This window comes from Urocampus carinirostris, chromosome 8 (assembly GCF_059441175.1).
Source record: "Urocampus carinirostris isolate Australia breed hairy pipefish chromosome 8, RoL_Ucar_1.0, whole genome shotgun sequence".
NCBI lineage: Eukaryota > Metazoa > Chordata > Actinopteri > Syngnathiformes > Syngnathidae > Urocampus > Urocampus carinirostris.
Genome location: NC_142356.1, coordinates 21,032,712 through 21,054,093, shown reverse-complemented (window position 1 = coordinate 21,054,093; position 21,382 = coordinate 21,032,712). Strand labels below are relative to the sequence as shown.

The 21,382-nt window shown below is 39.4% G+C and overlaps 1 protein-coding gene across 2 annotated transcripts in view; it reads right to left on the bottom strand.

Moving 5' to 3' along the window:
- The window catches only part of LOC148361211 (ADP-ribosylation factor-binding protein GGA2-like), a 22,651-nt gene extending 4,486 nt beyond the window's left edge, over positions 1-18,165 (bottom strand). The window contains exons 1-15 of one of the 2 annotated variants that reach the window (XM_088341946.1): positions 17,991-18,165; positions 15,195-15,279; positions 14,589-14,664; positions 12,893-12,991; positions 9,354-9,477; positions 9,185-9,285; positions 9,020-9,100; positions 8,819-8,950; positions 5,309-5,504; positions 5,063-5,233; positions 3,710-3,756; positions 3,529-3,626; positions 3,304-3,437; positions 1,763-1,932; positions 1,589-1,699 (exon numbers count right to left, since the gene is read on the bottom strand). In XM_088341946.1, coding sequence (XP_088198072.1) covers positions 1,589-1,699; positions 1,763-1,932; positions 3,304-3,437; positions 3,529-3,626; positions 3,710-3,756; positions 5,063-5,233; positions 5,309-5,504; positions 8,819-8,950; positions 9,020-9,100; positions 9,185-9,285; positions 9,354-9,477; positions 12,893-12,991; positions 14,589-14,664; positions 15,195-15,279; positions 17,991-18,033 — 1,668 coding nt within the window. In that variant the 5' untranslated portion in view covers positions 18,034-18,165. The remainder of the gene's footprint in view (positions 1-1,588; positions 1,700-1,762; positions 1,933-3,303; positions 3,438-3,528; positions 3,627-3,709; positions 3,757-5,062; positions 5,234-5,308; positions 5,505-8,818; positions 8,951-9,019; positions 9,101-9,184; positions 9,286-9,353; positions 9,478-12,892; positions 12,992-14,588; positions 14,665-15,194; positions 15,280-17,990) is intronic. The other variant, XM_088341947.1, reaches the window with a different exon arrangement.
- Positions 18,166-21,382: the final 3,217 nt, after the last annotated feature.

Genomic DNA, 21,382 nt, shown 5'->3' with positions numbered 1-21,382 from the left:
GTTGACAGGTATGAAAATGAACCCTGCGGCTTATGCAGGGATGCGGCTAATGTATGCATTTCATCCAACTACCAACTGGGGTATTCAAGCAGAAAAGGTAAGAGTGAGACCGGTGATGTTGTGGAACACTCATGTCACAACCGCCAACAAACAACATAGTAGAAAAAGAAGTTGGTAGCTGCTCTGTGTTACTTGCGTTGCTGCTGTTTTTTGCTGTGTTACGGTACTTGTGCTGCTGCGTCTCAGTGATTTTTACCAATGTGTGTCTTTTAAACCAGCCCTCTTAGCGCTCTGGTTCTTGTGTTGCCGCCGCCGTGTTTTTTGCTGTGTCACTTGTGTTGCAGTGTCGTGATGCCTTTTACTTGTGTGTTTGTTATTACAAATTTAAAAACTCTTTCCTTGTATCCTCTTTCTTGTATATATCGTAAATTCTGGACTATAAGCCGCTACTTTTTTCCCCAGACATTCAACCCTGCGGCTTATACAGTGATGCGGCCAATTTATGTAATTTTTCTAACACCTGCCAGCGGCGCTCGAGTTTAAGGCACATGGCGCAGCTTACAAGCTAAACGCAATCGAGCAGTCCGATAAAGAAGGAAGCAGAACTACTGCACACAACTTTACCTTGCGTGGGACGATATCTATATGAGAAAGTCTCTTTCCCATACTGAAGGAGGACAACTTTGATGACGACAGTTACAGGGAGGAAGATAAGAACGGTATACCGTGATTTCTTCATGTACGGTATGTTTTTTTAACAGACCTGTTAACTGTATTGCGAGCGTGTTGTTAGTAGCGTTATGCTACCCTTCACAGGCACGGTTTGGGATGAAAGTTATAATATTATTATTAAAGCTTTGAAAGCTCTCTCGGTGCACCGTCTTTCTTTGTAAATATGTGTAACCATGTATAATATGTACTTGCAACTGTATATTTTTGTAATGTATTTATTTGTATTCACTTTGGACACTTATTCTGATAAGTCCTGCACTGACCAATTAAATAGAAGGGGCGTAACAGACGCGGGGGTTGACGGTAAGTGGGGACCTGTAAAGGTGAGTGTTTGTGGACACAGCAGACAATAGTGGATATATATTTTTCCCCACCCTTACCTTTGGAAATATACACTTTTTTTCCTTGGATTACTTTTAACGGGACCTGGACTCTGCAGGTTTGGATCAAATCTTAAGTACCGGTATCATTTTCCGTTCATTTTGCCGACTGTAGTTTTTGAACTGTGTATATTATATTCAGTCAAAATCACGGGACTCAAATTAGGGTTTGGGTTAATTTTATGATTGTGTTAGATATTTTAATGTGGGCGCATGCGGCTTATATACAGGTGCAGCTTGTGTAAGTACAAAAGTGGCCATTTTTTAAAATGTGGTGGGTGCGGCTTATAATCAGGTGCGCTTTGTAGTCCGGAATTTACAGTATGTATATATCTCATGTTTTAACGTGGGCACATGCGGCTTATATTCAGGTGCAGTTAATGAAGTACAGCATTTTTTTCCCTTTAAATTGAATTGGCTCAGAGTCCGTCAATTACAATAGCTTTCTAAAACTAACAAGATATGATCTAACTCACCTTGTGTGGATTAGCTAACAAGATAACTTGAGCGATGGCAGGCGGGGGCACGAGGGGGTTATACGGAGGCAGTTGCGTTGTCGACGAAGGTTGAAGTTTCACTGACATGGTCTGCGGAAAGTTGACGGTTCAATCGTCAGCTGGCGGACATTTCCGTGTTTGAGACGTTTTCACCTTTGGGACAGCGGCTTGAAAGTTGAAATCTTTCACTTCCAAAGGGGAAGTGTTCACCGTGGAGATGACGACTACGGCAATACCGGGATGGTCTGGCGGCGGATCCTTGGCGAAATGAAGTGATACGTGAATGCCGCCCTGGTCGTATATTGTGATAGGCTCCAGTTGACCTGTGAAAAAAAGGAAAACACACAGCTGATAAGTTTATAGTTTAGTCGACACTCAAAAAAGGAGAGAAGACCTCTCGGGATTTTGTACTTATGAACAGCACCTAACCCTCAGATAATATCCTGTTGTAAAAATTCTTATTAAATTTCTTCTGTTACAAAAAGCAGATCAGTCCTAAATGATGTGAAAATCAAAGAAGAGCAACATGATTGGCCAATAGTGACAATGACATAAAAGCGCATGATAGTCAAAATAACAAACCTTGTGTCAGAATCCGAACAGACGGAGGACCCAGACGCGTAACATTTTCACACAAGCTTTATTTTACGGGAACGGGGCAGTCATGCACGGGAACAGAAACGCCAGTGATTCGGCAATCGCTGGGCAAAAGAGATCGAAACCAGACAGGTCAGACGGGATTGTACCAGATACAGGATCGATACCGGATCTGGAGCAAGATACCGGACAGGACCGATACCGGATACATGAGCAAGATACCGGACAGGGCAGGACAGACACAATCGATACCAGTTACTGGAGCAAGATAACAGACAGGACAGACGGAATCGATACCGGATACTGGAGCAAGATACCGTACAGGACGAGGCAGACGGGATCGATACTTAAGACTGGAGCAAGATACTGGACAGGACGAGACAGACGGGATCAATACCGGATACTGAAGACTGGAGCAAGATATCGACAGGAGACAGACGGGATCGATACCGGATAGTGAAGACTGGAGCAAGATACCGAACAGGACGAGACAAACGGGATCGATACCGGATACTGGAGCAAGATACCGGACAGGACGAGACAGGCGGGATCGTACCGGATCCTGGATACACGAGCAGGATACCAGACAGAGTCAAAACACAAGTCTTGTAAGTGCAGAGGTTCGTTGACGGACTGACAAGGAGTGAATGAGAGCATTGAGTTTAAACAGGAGGGAAAACAATCAGGCAACGAGCAGCAGCTGGCGCCAAACGGGCGGGCCCAAGTGAGGGCAATGAGCAACCATGACACCTTGCAAAATAGTCAAAACAACCGATAGTAAGCCAAAATAATGACCTAGGCACAATATTAACAGTCAAAATGTGAAACAACCCTGGCAACCTCAGCAGTTGTCTTTGCTTGTGTCGGATGGCAAAAACAGAAGAAATTATTTATTCATCATTACCTCCTTTGTATATCACAAAAACAAGGAAATTATACGCCATTTTTATGGTCCAAAAGAAGAAAAAGAAACAGTGCATGATTTAACAACAGCCCTTAGAAGAATATTTGTATCTATCATCTAATCTGTACCCACTTGTCTGATTTCAAGATCAATTTTGCTCCTTTTTGTCCAATCAGGGCATTTAGTTACTCACTAGACTTGATGGTTTCCATCGGAACAAAGATATTTTTCAGTACATGCTGCGGACAAGCACCATTTTCCAAAGCTGCTGGAGCTTGAGAAGGACGTAAACAAGATCCTAGACTTGTGAATTGTGGATTTGTGGAACTGACAAGAAACAGAGAGAAGAAAACATCAATGGCGTTAGCGGACAAAATTAATATTGCCATGTAGGTAAAAGTGTTCTAGTTTTGGTTACCATGCGTTACTTTCATTGGATGAACCATTTTCTTCAAATCCACGAGGTGTCAGTGAAGGGGCGCTTATCTTATCCGTATGATTGACGACTCCATTGAGCTGTGGGTAACCAAAGGAAGCTGCATTTTTTTCATCACAATAATAAAACAATTAAACCTCGGACTTCCAGTTGAAAATCTTACCTGCATTAGCTCATCATAATACGACTTTGGAGCCAGAAGTAGTAAGTCTGGAATCAAAGGGTGTGACAAAGTTATGCATCAGGAAATGTACAAAGGACCGATAAAGAGGAAATTTACAATAAGTTGCGTTACAGGGGGAATAAACTGCACTGCACACATCCTTTTTCGTGTGGAACATCTTGGACTAAATACTGTTCCATGGAAGATTTGATAAAATGAGCAATACATCAGAATTATTGGTTATTATAGGTTAATAACATTGCCGGCTGGCAACTAGTTCGGGGTGTCCTCTGCCCACTGCTTGAGGATAGCTGGGATGGGCTCCAGCACGCTCGCGACCCTACTGAGGATAAGTGGTGCTGATAATGGATAGGTGGATTGGTTAATAACATTACAGCAACAGAAAACAGGTTAAAAAGGGTTGTCAAGGATAGAAAACATGTGAGGTTGCCAATATCAAAGAGGTATCAAAAATATAAAATCGTAAAAATTTGGCACTAAAAGTGTCAGAAAATATGCAAAAACTACCTAGCTTTTTTTTTCAAAGTGAAAGAAAATTGTAGTTTTAGTCATCTTTCTCCCTGATCCCCAAAACATTGTGTGCTCAAATATTATCTTGCTTTGAATTGGTCAATAATTTGTGAAAAGTAATACCGACAAACGACTGATATTATTTATTGAAAACATATTAATTTTATAGCATTTTGACGTATTCATCTTCATTCCAACATCACTGAATTGTCACCAATTGTTTTCTTTTGGTTCAATAATTTAAAGAAAAATCTGTCTTATATTACAAAGGACAAAAAAAGGAATGTTTACAAACTGAAATCAAATCTGTTTTAGCTAGCCGTTAATTCTATCTATCTACCCTGGTCATATCCCTTGAGAGGGGTGACCGACCGCAACCCCATACACCAAAACAAAGAAAATAAAAAAGGAAAAAGTAGCAAAGAACACAAACATTTTGTGGACCATGGCCAACCCAAATGCCCAAACACCCAAACAAGTTAAGCACCTCGGCAATTGGTCATGCTTTCGTCGCTCCAGATGAAACAAGTGAAAGCCGTTCATTAAATATGCAAAATGGTTTATATAAATATGATCATAGGCAATCAAAATATGGTGAGAAGACTTCAATGAATTTTAAGCTTGAAAGAACAGGAGAGGACCAAATGAAAATCCTCAAGATGCAAAAGAAAGTCCAACCTCTTCTTGATTGAATAAGCAGTAAGCGGTGACAGTGGGACATATTCTATCAAAAATGCTTAGAATGATTTGAAGAGAAGATCGGCAAAATGCCTTGAGGGTCATCACAGTTACGGAGATGGGGGGAAAAAAAGCAATTTTTGCCTGATTGTGGAAGGTTCTGCTCAGAGGCTGGTGTGCAGCTTTCCAGAGAAGTGGAGAAAACAGGTGATGAGTCTGACAAAGACGGGTCGGTTTTTCTGTCCATCCCAGGTGAGTCGAGAGCAGAGAGATCGATGAGGTGGTAGCTTTTGATCTGTTGGGGACTTACGGGAGCTACGATAACAAAACAATTACACAAAATCAAGACCAAAAAAATAAGCAAATGATGTATTGGACGTGCGGCCTCACTGTTGTTTTTTTCTTCAAAACTTTTGCGACGTCTGTTACAATCTGGCTTGCCAGTTTGCTCCTTGTAGGCGTTGACAACCAGGGTGAGATCGTCGTTGGCCGCCAGGATTTGTGTCAGCGCCTCGTCGTCATCCCCCGTGTCGCTAGCCAGACGGAAGAGACTCGGCCTCAAGCGCTCGCAGCGCTCATAAAGGTCCTGAAATATGGAAGACACGTTTGTGAAATACTTAATATTTAATTACCCTATGGGATCTAAAATGGTATTCCGGACATTTGAGGATAAGGCAATGTAAGCCCGTTAGGATTCACAAAGCTTTTATTTATTCCAGCTACCGGTAATTAAAAATAATCAAGCACATAAACAGTGAAGAAACTAAGTACAAACTAGGGCCATACTAGAACATTTTATGTGCTCCTTAGGGAACCACTCCTTGGTTTTCCTGGTAGTGTGCTTCGGGTCGTTGTTGATTTGGAAGAGCCAGCCACGACCCATCTTCAATGCCCTGACTGAGGGAAGGAGGTTGTTTCCCAAAATCTCACGATACATGGCCCCAGTCATCCTCTCTTTAATGCAGTGCACTCATCCTGTCCCATGTGCAGAAAGACACCCCAAAACATGATGCTACCACCCCCATTCTTCACATTAAGGATGGTGTTTTTCGGATTGTACTCTTCATTCTTCTTCCTCGAAACATGCTTACTGGAATTATGACCAAAAAGTTCCATTTTGGTCTCATCTGACCACAAAACGTTCTCCCATGACTCCTCGTCTTCAGCGACAGACTGCTGTCACTGTCTTGTACCACGGACAGACTTAAGAGATCTTTTATTTCTCATGCCATGAGGCTCTTTAACTCCACCCGGCAGAGTAAAGGCCCACATTAAACCACACCCCCTACATTGCATATTGCCGAATTTTATTGCAATGTGTATTCTGTGTAGCACTATCTAGATACTCTATATAACACGCTACAGTGGGTATTAGCACGTCACATTGGGTATTTGTATATTGTATTCTTTTTGCTTTATTATTGTATTGTTCTCAGCTCAGGGATGCTGCTGGAAATGTGAATTTCCCTGCAGGGATGAATAAAGTATCTATCTATCTATCTATCTATCCTCTGTATCATCCAAATGGTCATATGCAAACTTAAGACGGACCTTGACATGTGCTGCTTTAAGCAGGGGAACCTTTCGTGCCATGCAGGATTTGAAATCATGACGTCTCAGTGTATTACCTACAGTAACCTTGTAAACAGTGGTCCCTTCTCCTTTAGGCCATTGATTAACTCCTGTCGTGTAGTTTCAGGCTGATTCCTCACCTTTCGTAGAATCATTGAGACGCCACGAGGTGATATCTTGCATGGAGCTCCACTCCGATTGCGATTGACCGTCATGTTTAGCTTCTTTTATTTTCTAATGATTGCTCCAACAGTGGACCTTTTTTCACCAAACTGCTTGACAATTTCTCCGTAGCCGTTTCCAGCCTTGTGGAGGTTTACAATTGTATCTCTGGTTTCCTTTGACCGCTCTTTGTTCTTCACCATGTTACAAGTTAAAGTCTTACTGATTGTACGGGGTGGGCAGGTGTCTTTTTGCAAATAACGACCTCAAGCAGGTGCATCTGATTCAGGATGATACATAGAGTGCAGGTGGACTTCTAATGGATAGACTAACAGATCTTTCAGGGTCGGAATTCTAGATGATACACAGGTGTTCAAATACTTATTGGCAGCTGTATTACACAAATAGATTGTTTAAAAAAAATCATGCATGGTGCGTTTTGCTTACTCCATGTACCCATAGTTTGTATTCTTCCTTTTTAGGACTCGTTTTTAGGTTTTACAGTAGTACATTACCATAATTGAGCAATGATTGAGCATTTAGAAATACCGCTGAAGATTTATGGCATATCAAGGTGTCAAATAATAGACACTTACACTTTGAACGATTAATAAAACCTGTCATCTGTTTCCCTCCTCCCTTAAGCGGACTTCAAAAGTGTGTGTTTCTTTCTAAAGACATAATCAGTTAAAAAACTGTAGTAAGTAAAAAACAAACATACGTAGGTTCATTTTTTAGCAAAACCAGCTAGCCGTTATGATAACCTCAAATGGATACTGAATAAATATAGTAAAGTTCCTTATACATGGTTAAACAATTACCTATTATAGTGCCAACTGCAAAGTACAGATTAATAGACACAAAATAATATAGAAGCCCTTTTCATATGTTACCGTGTTGATTTGTGTAAAACTCACACTCGTGTGTAAAGTTCAGCCCTAGTTTTTGATATAAAATTTAGTTTCTCAAACCCAGATCTGGCCATTGAGAGCGCCAATTCTTAACCATTAAACGAGGGTTCGGGAACCCTTTTGAGAAAGAGCAACACTATATTTTAAGACAAAATTCAACAAAACCACCAAACACGCTCTACAGACAAAAGTAAATTCATTTTTTGACTGTGTGATGTTTGATGATTTAAATCTATGAAAAAAATAATAATGCCAAAGCTTGTGTCCCATAGCAATATAAATATACCACTTGAAATTCATCTCCCTCCTGCAGTTACTTAAAAGAGTTGAGGCTCATTTTGACTGCCATTTTTGTCCTAAATAATGGTTTAAAAAAGGTGCAAGCAAAGTTATTTTCTAAAAATGTCACAAAATACTGCAAAGAAGGATACCAACTTATATACTATCAGTGCAGACGGCGCTGGGTGTGGAGAAAGCGTGCATAGCTCCACCCATTCCTATCGCTCACCCAATAAATTGCTCTATGTTCTTTGCTAGGGCTTTTGGGGTAAAAAGTTTGTTATGTGTTACAATGAACATAGATTACAGCCCGTTTGTGAAACACCTTGACTGTAAACTGTTGTTAAAATTGTGTCCTATATACACTGGACTGAACCCTTTGGGCAGTCGGTATTGTCTCTGCATCGCATGTGCCTAATTCGGCCTTACATGTAACAATACATGCAATAGTGGTGGGTTATAGATGACACAGGAAAAGGCATTCGATTTTTTCTAATCATTACGCTATTTTTAATACCACTGCTGAATATGTGGGACCATGATTTAAATCACTTATTAGCACTTAATAGAAGTCAATTGTAAATTTTATTTAGGTATTGTGTTCATGTTTTAAGTTGTCAATAAACTTTTTTAATCATGGCCCAACGTGTTCAACAACGTGGTTCCGTAGTCAAAAATAGTGTGATGATGAGATAAAAGCTAAAGCATTTTCCAGTCATCCATACACTAGTGGCCTAGTGATTAAGGATCAGTGCTCTCACCGCCACGATTCAGGTTTGAATTCCATTGCATCAAAAATTGTGCAATTGTGGTCAGCGATTTTTTCGACTGATCAATTACTGCTCAGATATGGTAATGTACTACCGTAAAACCTTATTCACAATGCCCCCTCAAACATTGAGCTAATTTTGGGTACAAAAAAGTGCGCGTTATAAACAAATAAATACAACATATATAATAAAAGCTAATGATGTACCTTTAATTTACCACTAGGCTGTGCAGATTCTCCGGCGTGCTCGTCCAACATCGCTTTAAGCTGCTTGGTGCTGCTCTCCACCGCCTTGAGAGTAGATTCACGTTTGGATTTTTTCTCTGCCTTATCCTGCTCCTAAAACACACCAAGTCAAATAAATGGGGAATAGTGAACAAATCGGCACTCTTTTATAAGCTACCTCACCTCTTTTATGGTGCTTTTAATAAGCCTGTTGGCATCTTCCAAATCTTCGGGACGTCCACTTTTTAATAATCTAGCTAGGAGCTGGAAGAAAATGTAAAACGGGCGATTATTATATATATTTTTTTTAAAATACCTCCTTTAACACACACTCGTTCACATACACACCGTCGCCTTGTCTTCCTGGTCAAATACTGAGTCTTTGGATCTTTGAGATGGAGGGGGCATTATGATCTTATCAGACAGTTTGGGATCCTTTGTAATAATCCCTAAAGTGACCACATTGAATGAGGGCTGAGAAGTGATGATAATAACATTAATTGGCATTTTAACGTACCTTGTTTCTTGAGCATGGAGTATGCTTCCTGAATTTTTGTTTCGTCTTTGAGCCAGATCGTCCAACCATAAAGAATCTGAGTCAGCCTATCTTTCACTGGCTGGCAAGTCCACGAACCCAAGTACTGCACAGGAAAATTCACCAAGTTAGAATAGAATAAAAAGAACTCTGATGAGTGGTTAAGTCATCCATCCATTATCTGCACCGCTTATCCTCAGTAGGGTCGCGGGGTGCAAGAGCCCATATCAGCTGTCTTCGGGCAGTGGGGAGGGGACACCCTGAACTGGGTACCAGCCAGTCCCAGGCCACACGGGGACAGACAATTCGCTCGCTCATTCACACCTAAGGACAATTTAGACCGGCCATTTAACCTTACATGCATGTTTTTGGAATGTGGGAGGTAACCGGAGTGCCCGGAGGAGACCCACGCAAGCACTGGGAGAACATGCAAACTCCACACAGTAGGCTCGATCTCATGACCTCAGAACTCAGAAGTCAAATGAAGATATTTAAATCTGTAAATTTTGCTTCCACACTGCCAAAAATACATTCTTATTCCCCTACTTTCCTATGTTAGCACATTTTCAAGTCATTATTTTATTAAAATAAGAACATAATAAATAAAATGAGCTAAATCATTTTATATGGTAGAGGTAGATTATTTTGCTAAACTGTGTTATTTTCCTGAAAACATTTATTAACATTAGGGATGGACGAATACCGATACCAGAAATCGTTATTGGTGCAAATACAAGTCGTTTTAGGTACATGTATGACAAAAGTAGCTGATACTGGCCCTACAGCCTAGATGGTAGGGCGCCCGCTTTGAGACTGGGAGGTCGCTGGTTCGCGCCTCGGCCGAGTCATACCTAAGACTTATAACATTGGTAAAATGGCGGCGCCCTCTGTTGGCTGCGGCTGCATCGGCTCGCTACAATATAATAATAATAATAATTTCCTTGTATTGTCATTCTGTGTAACAATGTACACAGAACGAAATGTCGATTGCACCTGGGTCAGGTGTATCGACATTTCGTTCTGTGTACATTGTTACAAAGAATGACAATACAAAGGAAATTATTATTATTATTATTATTACAGTGGCCATTTGTCTATCAAAAACAATAAATTAGATCAGGGGTCTCGAACTTGCGGCCCGGGGGCTAATTGCAGCCCCCAGGATGATGGTTTGAGCATCCCTCATCCCTCTTAATATGAAAGCTTGAGGTAAGTACAGCCAATGCGAATTATGGATTATTTTTTTCCCCTGATTTATTGATTTGTTTATTTTCGTAGTAATAAGAATGAAAAGCATATACAATGCATAATGAAATTAAAGAGAGCCACCCTGAATTGCTAGATAATACGCCTCCCTAGGTCCGCCACAAACCACATCGTGAAGTTTGCGGACGACACAACAGTGGTGGGCCTCATCAGGGACGACAACGACCTGGCCTACAGAGAGGAGGTGGAGCAGTTGGTGGGCTGGTGCAGGGACAACAGCCTGGTCCTAAATGTTGACAAAACTAAAGAGATCATTGTCGACTTCAGAAAAAACCAGCCCAACCATGCCCCACTTTTCATCAACAACAAGGCTGTGGAGGTTGTCAGCAGCATCAAGTTCCTAGGGGTGCACATCACAAACAAACTCACCTGGTCCGTGAACACTGCATCACTGGTTAAGAGGGCACAGCAGCGCCTGTACTTCCTGCGGAGGATGAGGAGAGCCCGCCTGCCCCCACCCTCCCTCATCACATTCTACAGGGGCACCATAGAGAGTATCCTGACCAGCTGTATCTCTGTGTGGTGTGGAGGCTGCAGCGCTACCGACTGGGGTAGTGTGAGGAGGGTGACGAGGACAGCAGAGAAAATCATCGGGACTTCTCTTCCCTCCATTCAGGAGATTGGCCAGAAGCGCTGCCTATCCCAAGCTAAGAACATTATCAGGGACCCCTCTCACCCCCATCATGGACTGTTCACTCTGCTAGCCTCTGGGAAGAGGTACTGCAGTGTGCGGTGCAGGACCACCAGGTTCCACAATAGTCTTGTCCCCCTGGCCATTAGACTGTTAAATGGTCACTCAAACACATAGTAAATCTAAACTGCTGCTAATCTGTACATCTGTGGGTTCTGTTTGGACTTTTTGCACTACTGGCAGTTCTGTATAGCTAGCCACTCCTTGCACATCTGTTTCTCTGCACTATCGTACTTACAGTGTTATTGTTACAGTGTTATTGTTCTGTTTACCTGACTTGTTTACCTGATTGCCATTCTTGCACATCTGGTTGGCTACCCCTCTTGCACTATTTGCGCTACTGTAAAATACTATACATAGCCATAATTATTTAGTATATTATTAGCACTCAATACTACAACTCAATACAACATTTTATTTATATCTGTACATTCAAGGAAACTGTGCGGGTCAGATGTATCGACATTTCGTTCTGTATACACGTGTACTAGAATGACAATAAAGTAGATCTGAATCTGAATCTGAATCTTAATCGAGAGGGCGCCAACCGGGTTACAACAAGGCAAAGGTGAGTCCTATCAACACACAACTGTCCCTAATTATCCTGACACTTTATATAGACATTTTGGACAGCGCACAGGATCAGGTTATATTCATTTTCTCTGTCATTGCTGCATCAGGTTTTTTGTGTGTGGTTTTCTTGTTTGGGCATTTTGTTAGTTGTTTAGTGCCCTCTAGTTCGTTTGTTACTTTGTTCATTGTATTTCTAATTCTGATTTAGGTCTTTGCTTGTGGTTTGGATTCTGAGGGGTTTTGTTTTGTTTGTACATTTCCTTGTTTTGTGACCATTTGTTTTCGACTTTGTACCTCTTTTTGTTATTAAATATCATCCTTATTTTGAGCACCCCTGCCTCAGTTACTGCCCCAACCCTCATATAGGTCTACCCAAGAAAACTTAAGCATAACATAATAAAAAATAAGCGAAAACACCACATTGTTTAGTTTTGTGTTTTAAATGTTTAAATCTTATTTTGTGTAGAAAAAATATTTTAAAATATTTTTCATAACAGTAAAATAGGTTATCAATGCTTTTCTTGTGGAAAAGCCCCGTTTGGCCCAAACTCACAGAGACCCTAGCTCTGGCGGCCCCCACGTAATTGGAGACTGAGACTGCTGAATTATAAATTCGAATTTTACATGAAAGGGATGTGTAAACATTTAAAATCACAGATTTATAAAGGGAAGGAAATTTTCTATAGTTGTGTAAAATATTTATTGAGGTGTCAAAGACCATTACCTAAAATAATAAACCATATAATATGGACAAAATGATCTGCAAGTGTAACAATTTAATTTAAAAAAATTAATATCTTACTTGTTGTAGTTTTTTTTTACTCCCTAGATTTTGCAACAGGAAATTGCTCTGTGGTTCATCTAAAGTGAATATTTTTTTTCAAAAAAAGAATCATCTCATCTGAAACAGTTTGGAGATGTTTTTAAAGTTTTAAAATACAAAACAATTAACGAGCTTCTCAAATAAATCCAGCACAAGCTACATCCTTACCTTCGGCGACAGCACCTTGATGAGCTCATTGAGGAACCGGAACTTTGCTACTTCGCTGTGGAACCTTTTCCCGCAATTGTTCATGCAGGCTTCGAGAACCTGCCAAATGAATGGACGGAATAAAATACCGATGAATCCTCTTTGCTAAAGTTCCAGAAGAACTGTCTTGCTGCGTGTCACATGAATGGTCAGAAGATCAAGCGTGTCACACTTTAAAGTGGAACCACAACGTGAGATATGGATGGCCGATGGAAATCCATTGTGTTCGGCATGACATGTGATAAAAGTTAATCGCACGAATTACTCTCGGACCGCGGTTATGTCGAAATTGTAGGCACGTCCTTTTTAGGGTCAAGGAGAAATTAGAGGATCTCTATTGATTCTGGCGATATGTAACCCTGATAAAATTTTGAATTGCTAGATTAAATCATCCCCAGACTCCTCATGTAAATTGAGTTTTCTTATTTAAGATCATGTCAACAAAGAGAAGAGCAGCATTCAGTGGAGCTCACAAAGTGAGTGTAAAATAAAGTGAGTAAAATCCAATGGACAATAACACTTACTTCAAATGTTCAATTAGGCGTAATGAGTGTATTTCCGGACGTCTTCCCAACGTTGCGGTTTAATCTATTTCAGAGTTGATTGGAATTTTAATTTATATGGGCAATGAACTTATTTACAAAGTACAGTATGACTCCATACTTGAATTCAAAAGAGGTTTGCACTTTAGTCCCGCATTTTAGGTAACCAGTTAAACAACTTCAGTGTTTGCATGTCAACTACGGTCCCTATTAAAAGGAATCTTTACAGTTAATACAATTTTTTTTCTGTTAGACAAAGGGAGACATGTATTTTACTATATTTATGATAATAATAATATTTCTAGGTAATACAAAAAATAAACAATTTAATCGGATTGTGAAAATATCGGATTAAATAGCATTTTTTCTCACACGAAATAAGAAAAATATTAACAATAAGCAAAATTATTTGGAATCAGAGATAAAAGATTATTTTGTTCATTTTTGATTATACTTCTATCTGTCATATGCATAATGTACTTATTTTATGTATTTAAAGAAATATTTTACTGAAAATAAAAGAAGTTAAATAAATAAATGGATAAAATAAGAAAAATTATACATATTTTTCTCATTTTACTTTACAAATAAAAAAGATAAAACTTAAAATAAACACATTTTGTTGATATTTTGAAATATAATATTTCATATTATGCACCAAAAAATGTCCTCATTTTAAATATCAAATAATACTATAATATATTAAATAAATAAACACAATAAATGAATAATACAATAATATACTGCAGCCTGGTCATCCTGGAACGTGGATTACTTGTATGGTCCCCTATCAAGGGTTCTTATTTTCCCCATGATAAGGTTTTTGAGTTTTGAGGGATGGTGTAACTGTGGCCGTGCATTCCTTTGAGACATTTTTGTGCTTAAAGTCAATACAAATAATTATAACTTGACCGGAAAACAAAAAAATAAATAAATATGAGCAATGATAAAGAACTAAATAATTGTAAATAATTACTATATTGATTTATTTAGTTTATTACTCAATACAAAATGACAAAAACAATCTTTTACAGTAAGAATAAACGGAGAAGAGCCTTGAGAAGTCAAACAATAGTAAGGCATACGAAAAATACACTGTGATTTTGATGACTTACAGTCATAGCTTGAAGAGCCTCTTTATCCTGGGGGGACTGGATTTTATGAGCAAGAAGACATAGAGCCGCCTGTGGACTGACACAAACAAAAATAAGATATACTTAAAAATATTACAATTATGCCAAGGGTGTTAAAAAAAGCATTGATTGTTGTTTTAACCGGTGGAATTGCTGTTAAAGCAGTGTTGCAAATACAACTAAAGCCTTTTCATGCAGGAAGTTGAACCCCCCAAAAAAGGATGTAGATAAATAAACCTACATGCTTATTTATGGTCACTTTATTCTACTTCTTTTGAAACAAATATCAGTTTCACTCAGGAAGACATTAAGAATCCAGCTATAATGTTGTTTTGGGGCTGAGAAATATGGTTAAAAGATGATGCAAGACTTAATATTCTGGTCTATAAAAAATCGGTCCACACAAATTGATGTCAAAGATTAAAGAAGCCGTTTAAGGTCGCTCCTCACGTTGAGATGTGGCAACGTCAAAATGACAACATGGAAGTGAGGTAACATTGTCGCATTTCGACCGTACGAAACACTTTGGGTGCAGTAAAAATTGAACATCGACAGAAAACCAGCATTCATTTCATTGCCCTTGCTCACCCGTCAACCTCCTTGTTGACCAACTGAGCGAAGGCCTGGATGCAGTCCCATCTGTCTTCTAGATTGTTGGGGTCCGTGGCAAGGTCTGGAAAAGTGTTGCACTGAGTTTAATACCTGGTAATTACCATACTTTCCAAACTATAAAGCCTACTTAAAAAACAAATTTGCAGGAAATTTGAAAATGGGCCTTAGATTCCAGTGTCCCTTAGAGCAGTATTTTTTAACCTTTTTTGAACCAGGACACGTTTTTTTACATTGGAAAAATTTCGCGGCACACTACTAACCAAAAATGTTGTAAAATGACACTGAACAGTATGTTTAATTACAATATAATTTATAATACCACCTTTTTTTTACAGCACAGACACTTGACAATGACATATTTGCAGAAAATGATTCATAAATGTTTTATAAAATTTTAAATTTTAAAAGTGACATCGGATAATTTCTCACGGCACACCTGACGACACAAGTGTGCCGCGGCACAGTGGTTGAAAATCACTGCCTTAGAGGCTGTAAAACAGTCGGTTAGAATTTATATATGAAATCATTCTGAAATGCCCTGCAACTGGCTGGAAACCAGTTCAGGGGGTCCCCTGCTCACTGCCTGAAGATGGCTGGGATGGGCCCCAGCACCCCCGCAACCCTACTGAGGATAAACGGTGCAGATAATGGATGGATAATTCTGAAAGTGAAAATGACAAAAACACTTTTCATCATAAATCTGTACTACCCACTGAAACTAAACTCTTCTCTCATTTTCCAGACAATCTGTCTTAGTTCCAATGACATCTGTTCATATTCAAGCTGTTATTCATTATTCACCCTCTTGCTGCAGTAACAAAGGAAATTTCCCCATTGTGGGACAAAAAAAGACTATTTTATCGTATATTTTTTAAGATATTAGCGTATTTTTCAGAATATGAGGCACATCTAAAAACAAAATTGCCAGAAATTCAAGTGTACTTTGCAACAGGTCCATGTCCAGTGGTTCGGAAAATACAGTATACGTATATTGTCAAGTCATGTTTATTTGTGACGCCCTTAATTACAGAGTCTCAAAGGGCTGCACAGACCACAGATTATTGCAAACTACAGACTATTATTATACCATCCCCTGATCTAAAACCTACATGAGGGCAAGGCAAAACTCAAAAACCTCAACATGAGGAAAATGAAGAAACTTTGAGAAGGGACCGCACAAGAGGTAATCCCCCTTCCAGGATGACCAGGCTGCAATGGATGTTGCAATAACAAATAATACACTGATATTGTCAACATGAAATATAGGTTATTCATATGCTATAGAATAGAAGTGTGTTTTAAGCGTAGATTTAACCAGTTCCACCGAGGTTGCAGATCGAATCTCAGGGGAAAGAGCATTCCACAGCACAGGGGCCCGAATGGAGAACGCTTTATCCTCATTTTCTTTTTAAAGTATTTAGTCCTCGTATTGGAGTGCCATGTTTAATCCCATAGCATACAATGTTTCACTACGTTGTTATCAATTAACAATAAAGACTATTTAATAAGATTGAATACACGTATTAAATCCCTTACAATTCCAAAGATGAAAGTGGAGCACAAGAGGGCTAGACATTAACGTCAACGTGCCATCACGATAGCCGGCAAATCATTTTTCTTTTAATAACTTACCTATTGTAGAAGATATTTTAAACTTTAACTACCAACCCGCAGCCTCTTTTTAAAAGTTTGTTATTGAATAGGACTGAGATAGTACAGTCATAGTTTTCGAAATTTTAGGATGTTGAGAAAATCTACAACGTAGAATTGTCATATTTTTAGAAAACACTTTAGCAGGGTTTAAAAATAAAAATATTGGAAGTTACATTGTATAACTGTACATTAATTAAAACGTCAATTTACCATCCGCCTCCTTGATTAACTGCCAATTTTCCTACATAAACCTAGAATGTTATTTCTAAACGTCAATTTATATTAAATGGGTAGTTGGCTGTGCAAATGTAACTAGCCCCTGAGTCGTTATATGCAGGGTTGGGTAGGGTTACTTTAACTTGATTACTTTCAATTACTTTTGGATGACTCCGACACCAAATATGCTAATAAAAGACAAAATAAACTAAATATAAATAAAATGATGAGTCACAACACGTGGTAAGCTTTCTCTCCTGGCTTTGATCTCCGGCAAAACTAACATAAAATGCGACAGAAACAAAATCAAAATAAATCCAAACAGCTTGTCAACATCATTTTTGCCGTTCCATCCGTTACTCCCCAAGCCTGCACAAAATATAGTAATTTTATTCCTATTTAGTTTCTTTTGTCTTTTATTGGCATATTTGGTATTGGAGTAATCCAAAAGTAAATGAAAGTAATCAAGTTAATGTAACCCTACCCAACCGTGGTTATATGTCACCAAAGCTAAGAAAGTAGCGTCATCACCACAAAGTTTGTTTGTCAATAAAAATATAGGAAAAATAATTGTTTATTCACTAAAATATTCAAATATCAATAATTTTACCCCCATCTTCCGCAAGCACGACGTATTGAGGGTCCCGACTTCCTGATACCAAATATTATTTGTACCACTTTAAAGGTAAAACGGTAATCATAAAAAAACGTGAAATAAATAGAAGGTTTTGCACTTTTTGGTTTAATTAAACAAAGGCAAAAAAAAGTGTTGTTTACAGCGTTAGCAAAGCACTATAGTCACGAGTCGTGAACGCAACAAAAGCCGTGCGGAGATGCGTTCGCTGACATTGCGTCCAAATGATCATTGAAATAAACGCCAAACCAACTTCGCAGTTTACTTACTGAGCCATGATTCCAAAGTTGGACGGCTGTCGCCGTTCGCCATGACCTGTTTTCTAACTCTGCGGGCTCCTTTCTGGAGAAATAGTTGTCGACGGCGTGTGCGGTAAATGTCACTTGAGGGAAGCGTGATGTCAAAGTGTCTCGCCAGCCAGCGACGACATGTGACACTCACACCGCATTCGAATCGTCACACTCTCTGTTGACTCCGCACATTCACTTTGCCCGCTTAGCTACTCCTGCTTTCGTAGCGAATTCTAACTTTAATAAAAAGTGTGATGTGCAACCTGAAGCAGAGGTGACACATACTCATTTGAGCTCGAGGGGGAAATTGTAGAAAAAAAAATCTCACAGGGGCCGGTGTTATGCCGAGAAATGCACCCCCCATCTATCTCTGGCTATGAAGGTCGCAGGTCCCTGAAATTTACCCTGGTTACTAGTGGTGGGCCCATATCCTCACAGTGAAAAACACACCTCGCTGGATGCAATTGAACCTGTTTTAAGAGGGGGTGCATTTTTGCCTGCCGAGAAATGCACCCCCATCTATCTCTGGCTATGAAGGCATATCTTGTTATGCCGAGATGCATTTCTCGGCATAACACCGGCAGCAACGGCCTGGCTATTCGGGTGGTTGTGGGAAGTAGAAGCAAGAAGGGAGAGGACCCATCTGAGCATCCCGGGCAGAGGACTGGAGGATGCTGCTTGGGAGGGTGGGAAGAAATCCCACTTGAGAAGACAGAGCTATGCCCCTGCACAATAGTATTGCCCTTTACACATAGGTTAACTGCTGTTTAAAGTGTCGATAAAAATTGTTCAAACCTCACATTGTTAAAAAAATATATAATGAAATTGTGAATTTATTTAATTGCTGTTAAAAGTGTTGATAAAACCTCATATTGTTAGAATACGATATAATGAAATTGTGAGTGTGTTTAATTGCTGTTAAAAATAATTGTTCAAACGTCATATTGTTTGAAAATGATATAACGGAATTGTGAATATGCTTAATTGCTGTTAAAAGTGTCGATAAAAATTGTTCAAACCTCACATTGTTTATTTGCAGTTAAAAGTGTCAATAAAATTGTTCAAACCAAAAGGAGAAAAAGAGGGTGGGACAAAGAAAGAGAGAGAGTAGAGAATGTGAGAAACAAAAGAGATAAAAAAGAGAAATAGTGAGCGAGGAAGAAAGAGAGAAAAGAGAAAAAAAGGGTATGATTGAAAAAGAAAGAGGGAAAAATGGAGAGCGAAAGGGAGAAAAAAGAAATACATGATGAAAGAGAAAGAGCACGACAGAGGGAAAGAGAAAAAAGGAGAAGCAAAGTGAAATAGAAAAGAGAAAGAAAAACTAAATGAGGGAATAATAAAAGAGAAAAAAGAGTGTGATAGAAAGAGAGAGGGACAAAGAGGGAAGGAAGAAAGAGAGAAACAAGATATAAATATATAAAGAGAAAAAGAATGAGAGAAAGGGACATAGTGGGAGGAAAAAGAGAGAGAGAAAATGGAGACAAAAAATAGAGACAGAGAGGAAGAGAGATAAAGTGAGAAGAGAGAGAGAACAAAAATGAGAGAGAGGAGAGAGAAAGAGATAGAAAAAAGAGCTTGTGAAAGAGGAAAAATATCAAAATACAGCTCTGGTTGCCTTGTGAGGGGCGCCTGGCTTTGGCTAAATCCAGTGAACATATTTCAAACTGCGAGTTATTTTTCTCTTGTGCTCCTTTGAATGTAGCCACGCGGGGCAGATTAAAACACTCGGTGGGCCAGATTCGACCCCGTGTTGCGTGTTTAAATTCTGTGACTTAGAGTTCCTCAAATTTCTCACGGAGATACAAGGGCATTGCCTGCGCACGGGAAGTTTTTTTGTCCAAACAAAGTTCGGATAAAAATAGCTTCAGGGTGGGCCAATCGGATAAATCATGGTCAAAAAGAAAGCAGGAGGGAATGAACCGAGCAAGAGGGTTAAAGGGAAAGCTTCGGGGATCCCTTTACCGCCAGGGTGGTTGGGGCACCAATGCAACTCTGGACAGCTTTCTCCACTACTGACGGTTCCTGGCTTGTTTTAGAGTCGTGGCAATTTTGGCACCAGTCCATTCTTTGATGTTGTCAGCCCAGTTCTTTTTCTGTATTCCTCTTCTCTTGCCCTCTTGCACTGTGCACACCCTGAATAATCATCTTGATCTTAGATCAAATCAAGCAAACTCCAACTCTTATCTCTGTTAACAAATACGACTGATACCTTCAGGCAAATGTTGAGCATGTAGAGCAAGACTAAGGTGATGAGGGCCTCTTCAGGACAGTGCCCTATTTAACTGTGGGATCCCTTTAACTTTGTAGCAAATGCATAATAGATTTACAATAACCCTTTTAATATAAGAATGAGCCATTTTAGACATTGCACTCGTGATGAACGGTCTACAGATATTATCAGTGGCTCATTTGTGCCCAGAATATTCTGTAAATAAAATGACCCGCTCATCTTTTTTCAGCCTTTATTTCGATCACCAATCTTCTTGCTCCCCACAACCACACACGAGAGAGAAAAAAGATGATTTATAACGACATATAGAGGCTTCCGAAGTCAAATCATGTTTATTTGTATAGCCCTTTATCAGAAGGAGTCTCAAAGGGCAGCACAGACCACAGATTATTGAAAACTACAGATTGTTATGACACCATCCTCTGATCTAAAACCGACATGAGAGCAAGGAAAAGCTCAAAAACCTCAAGTCAAGTCCTGTTTATTTATGACGCCTTTAATCACAAAGAGTCTCAAAGGGCTCCACAGACCACAGATTATTGAAAACTACAGACTATTATGACACCATCCCCTGATCTAAAACCTACATGAGGGCAAGGTAAAACTCAAAAACCTCAACATGAGGAAAATGAAGTAACCTTGAGAAGGGACTGCACATGAAGGTCATGTGTTTTTATAAGCGGGGGCTGTATTGGATTAGAAGCAAAAAATGAAGAAATGAAACTACAAATCAAATATAAAACAGTTTTGAGTTTGTACAGTCAACAGCAGACACTGCTATTTTTTAACACACCCTTTGAACTATTTCCCCAATTGCACAGCCTTCGGAGAGGCCTATTATGAATGTTGGCTCTTGTTTGCTTTCTGAGAATCTACTGCACCTACTAGTAACCTGCAACAATAAAAAAATATCCTAAAAACCAGGGATATTCTGGTTAATCACATTGCACTGCTATTATTTTGAACTGCACTGCATGTCACAAGAGCAAAGAACATAACATCATTGCCACAAAGTTTGTTTTTCAACAAAAATGTGAAAGCCACAAAAGATGCAGTGTGTATTGGAAATGTGATACACAAAATTTCGGAACAAAATGGGTTTCCCACGGTGATTTAGAACCGAAAAGCAACAGCGACCGGG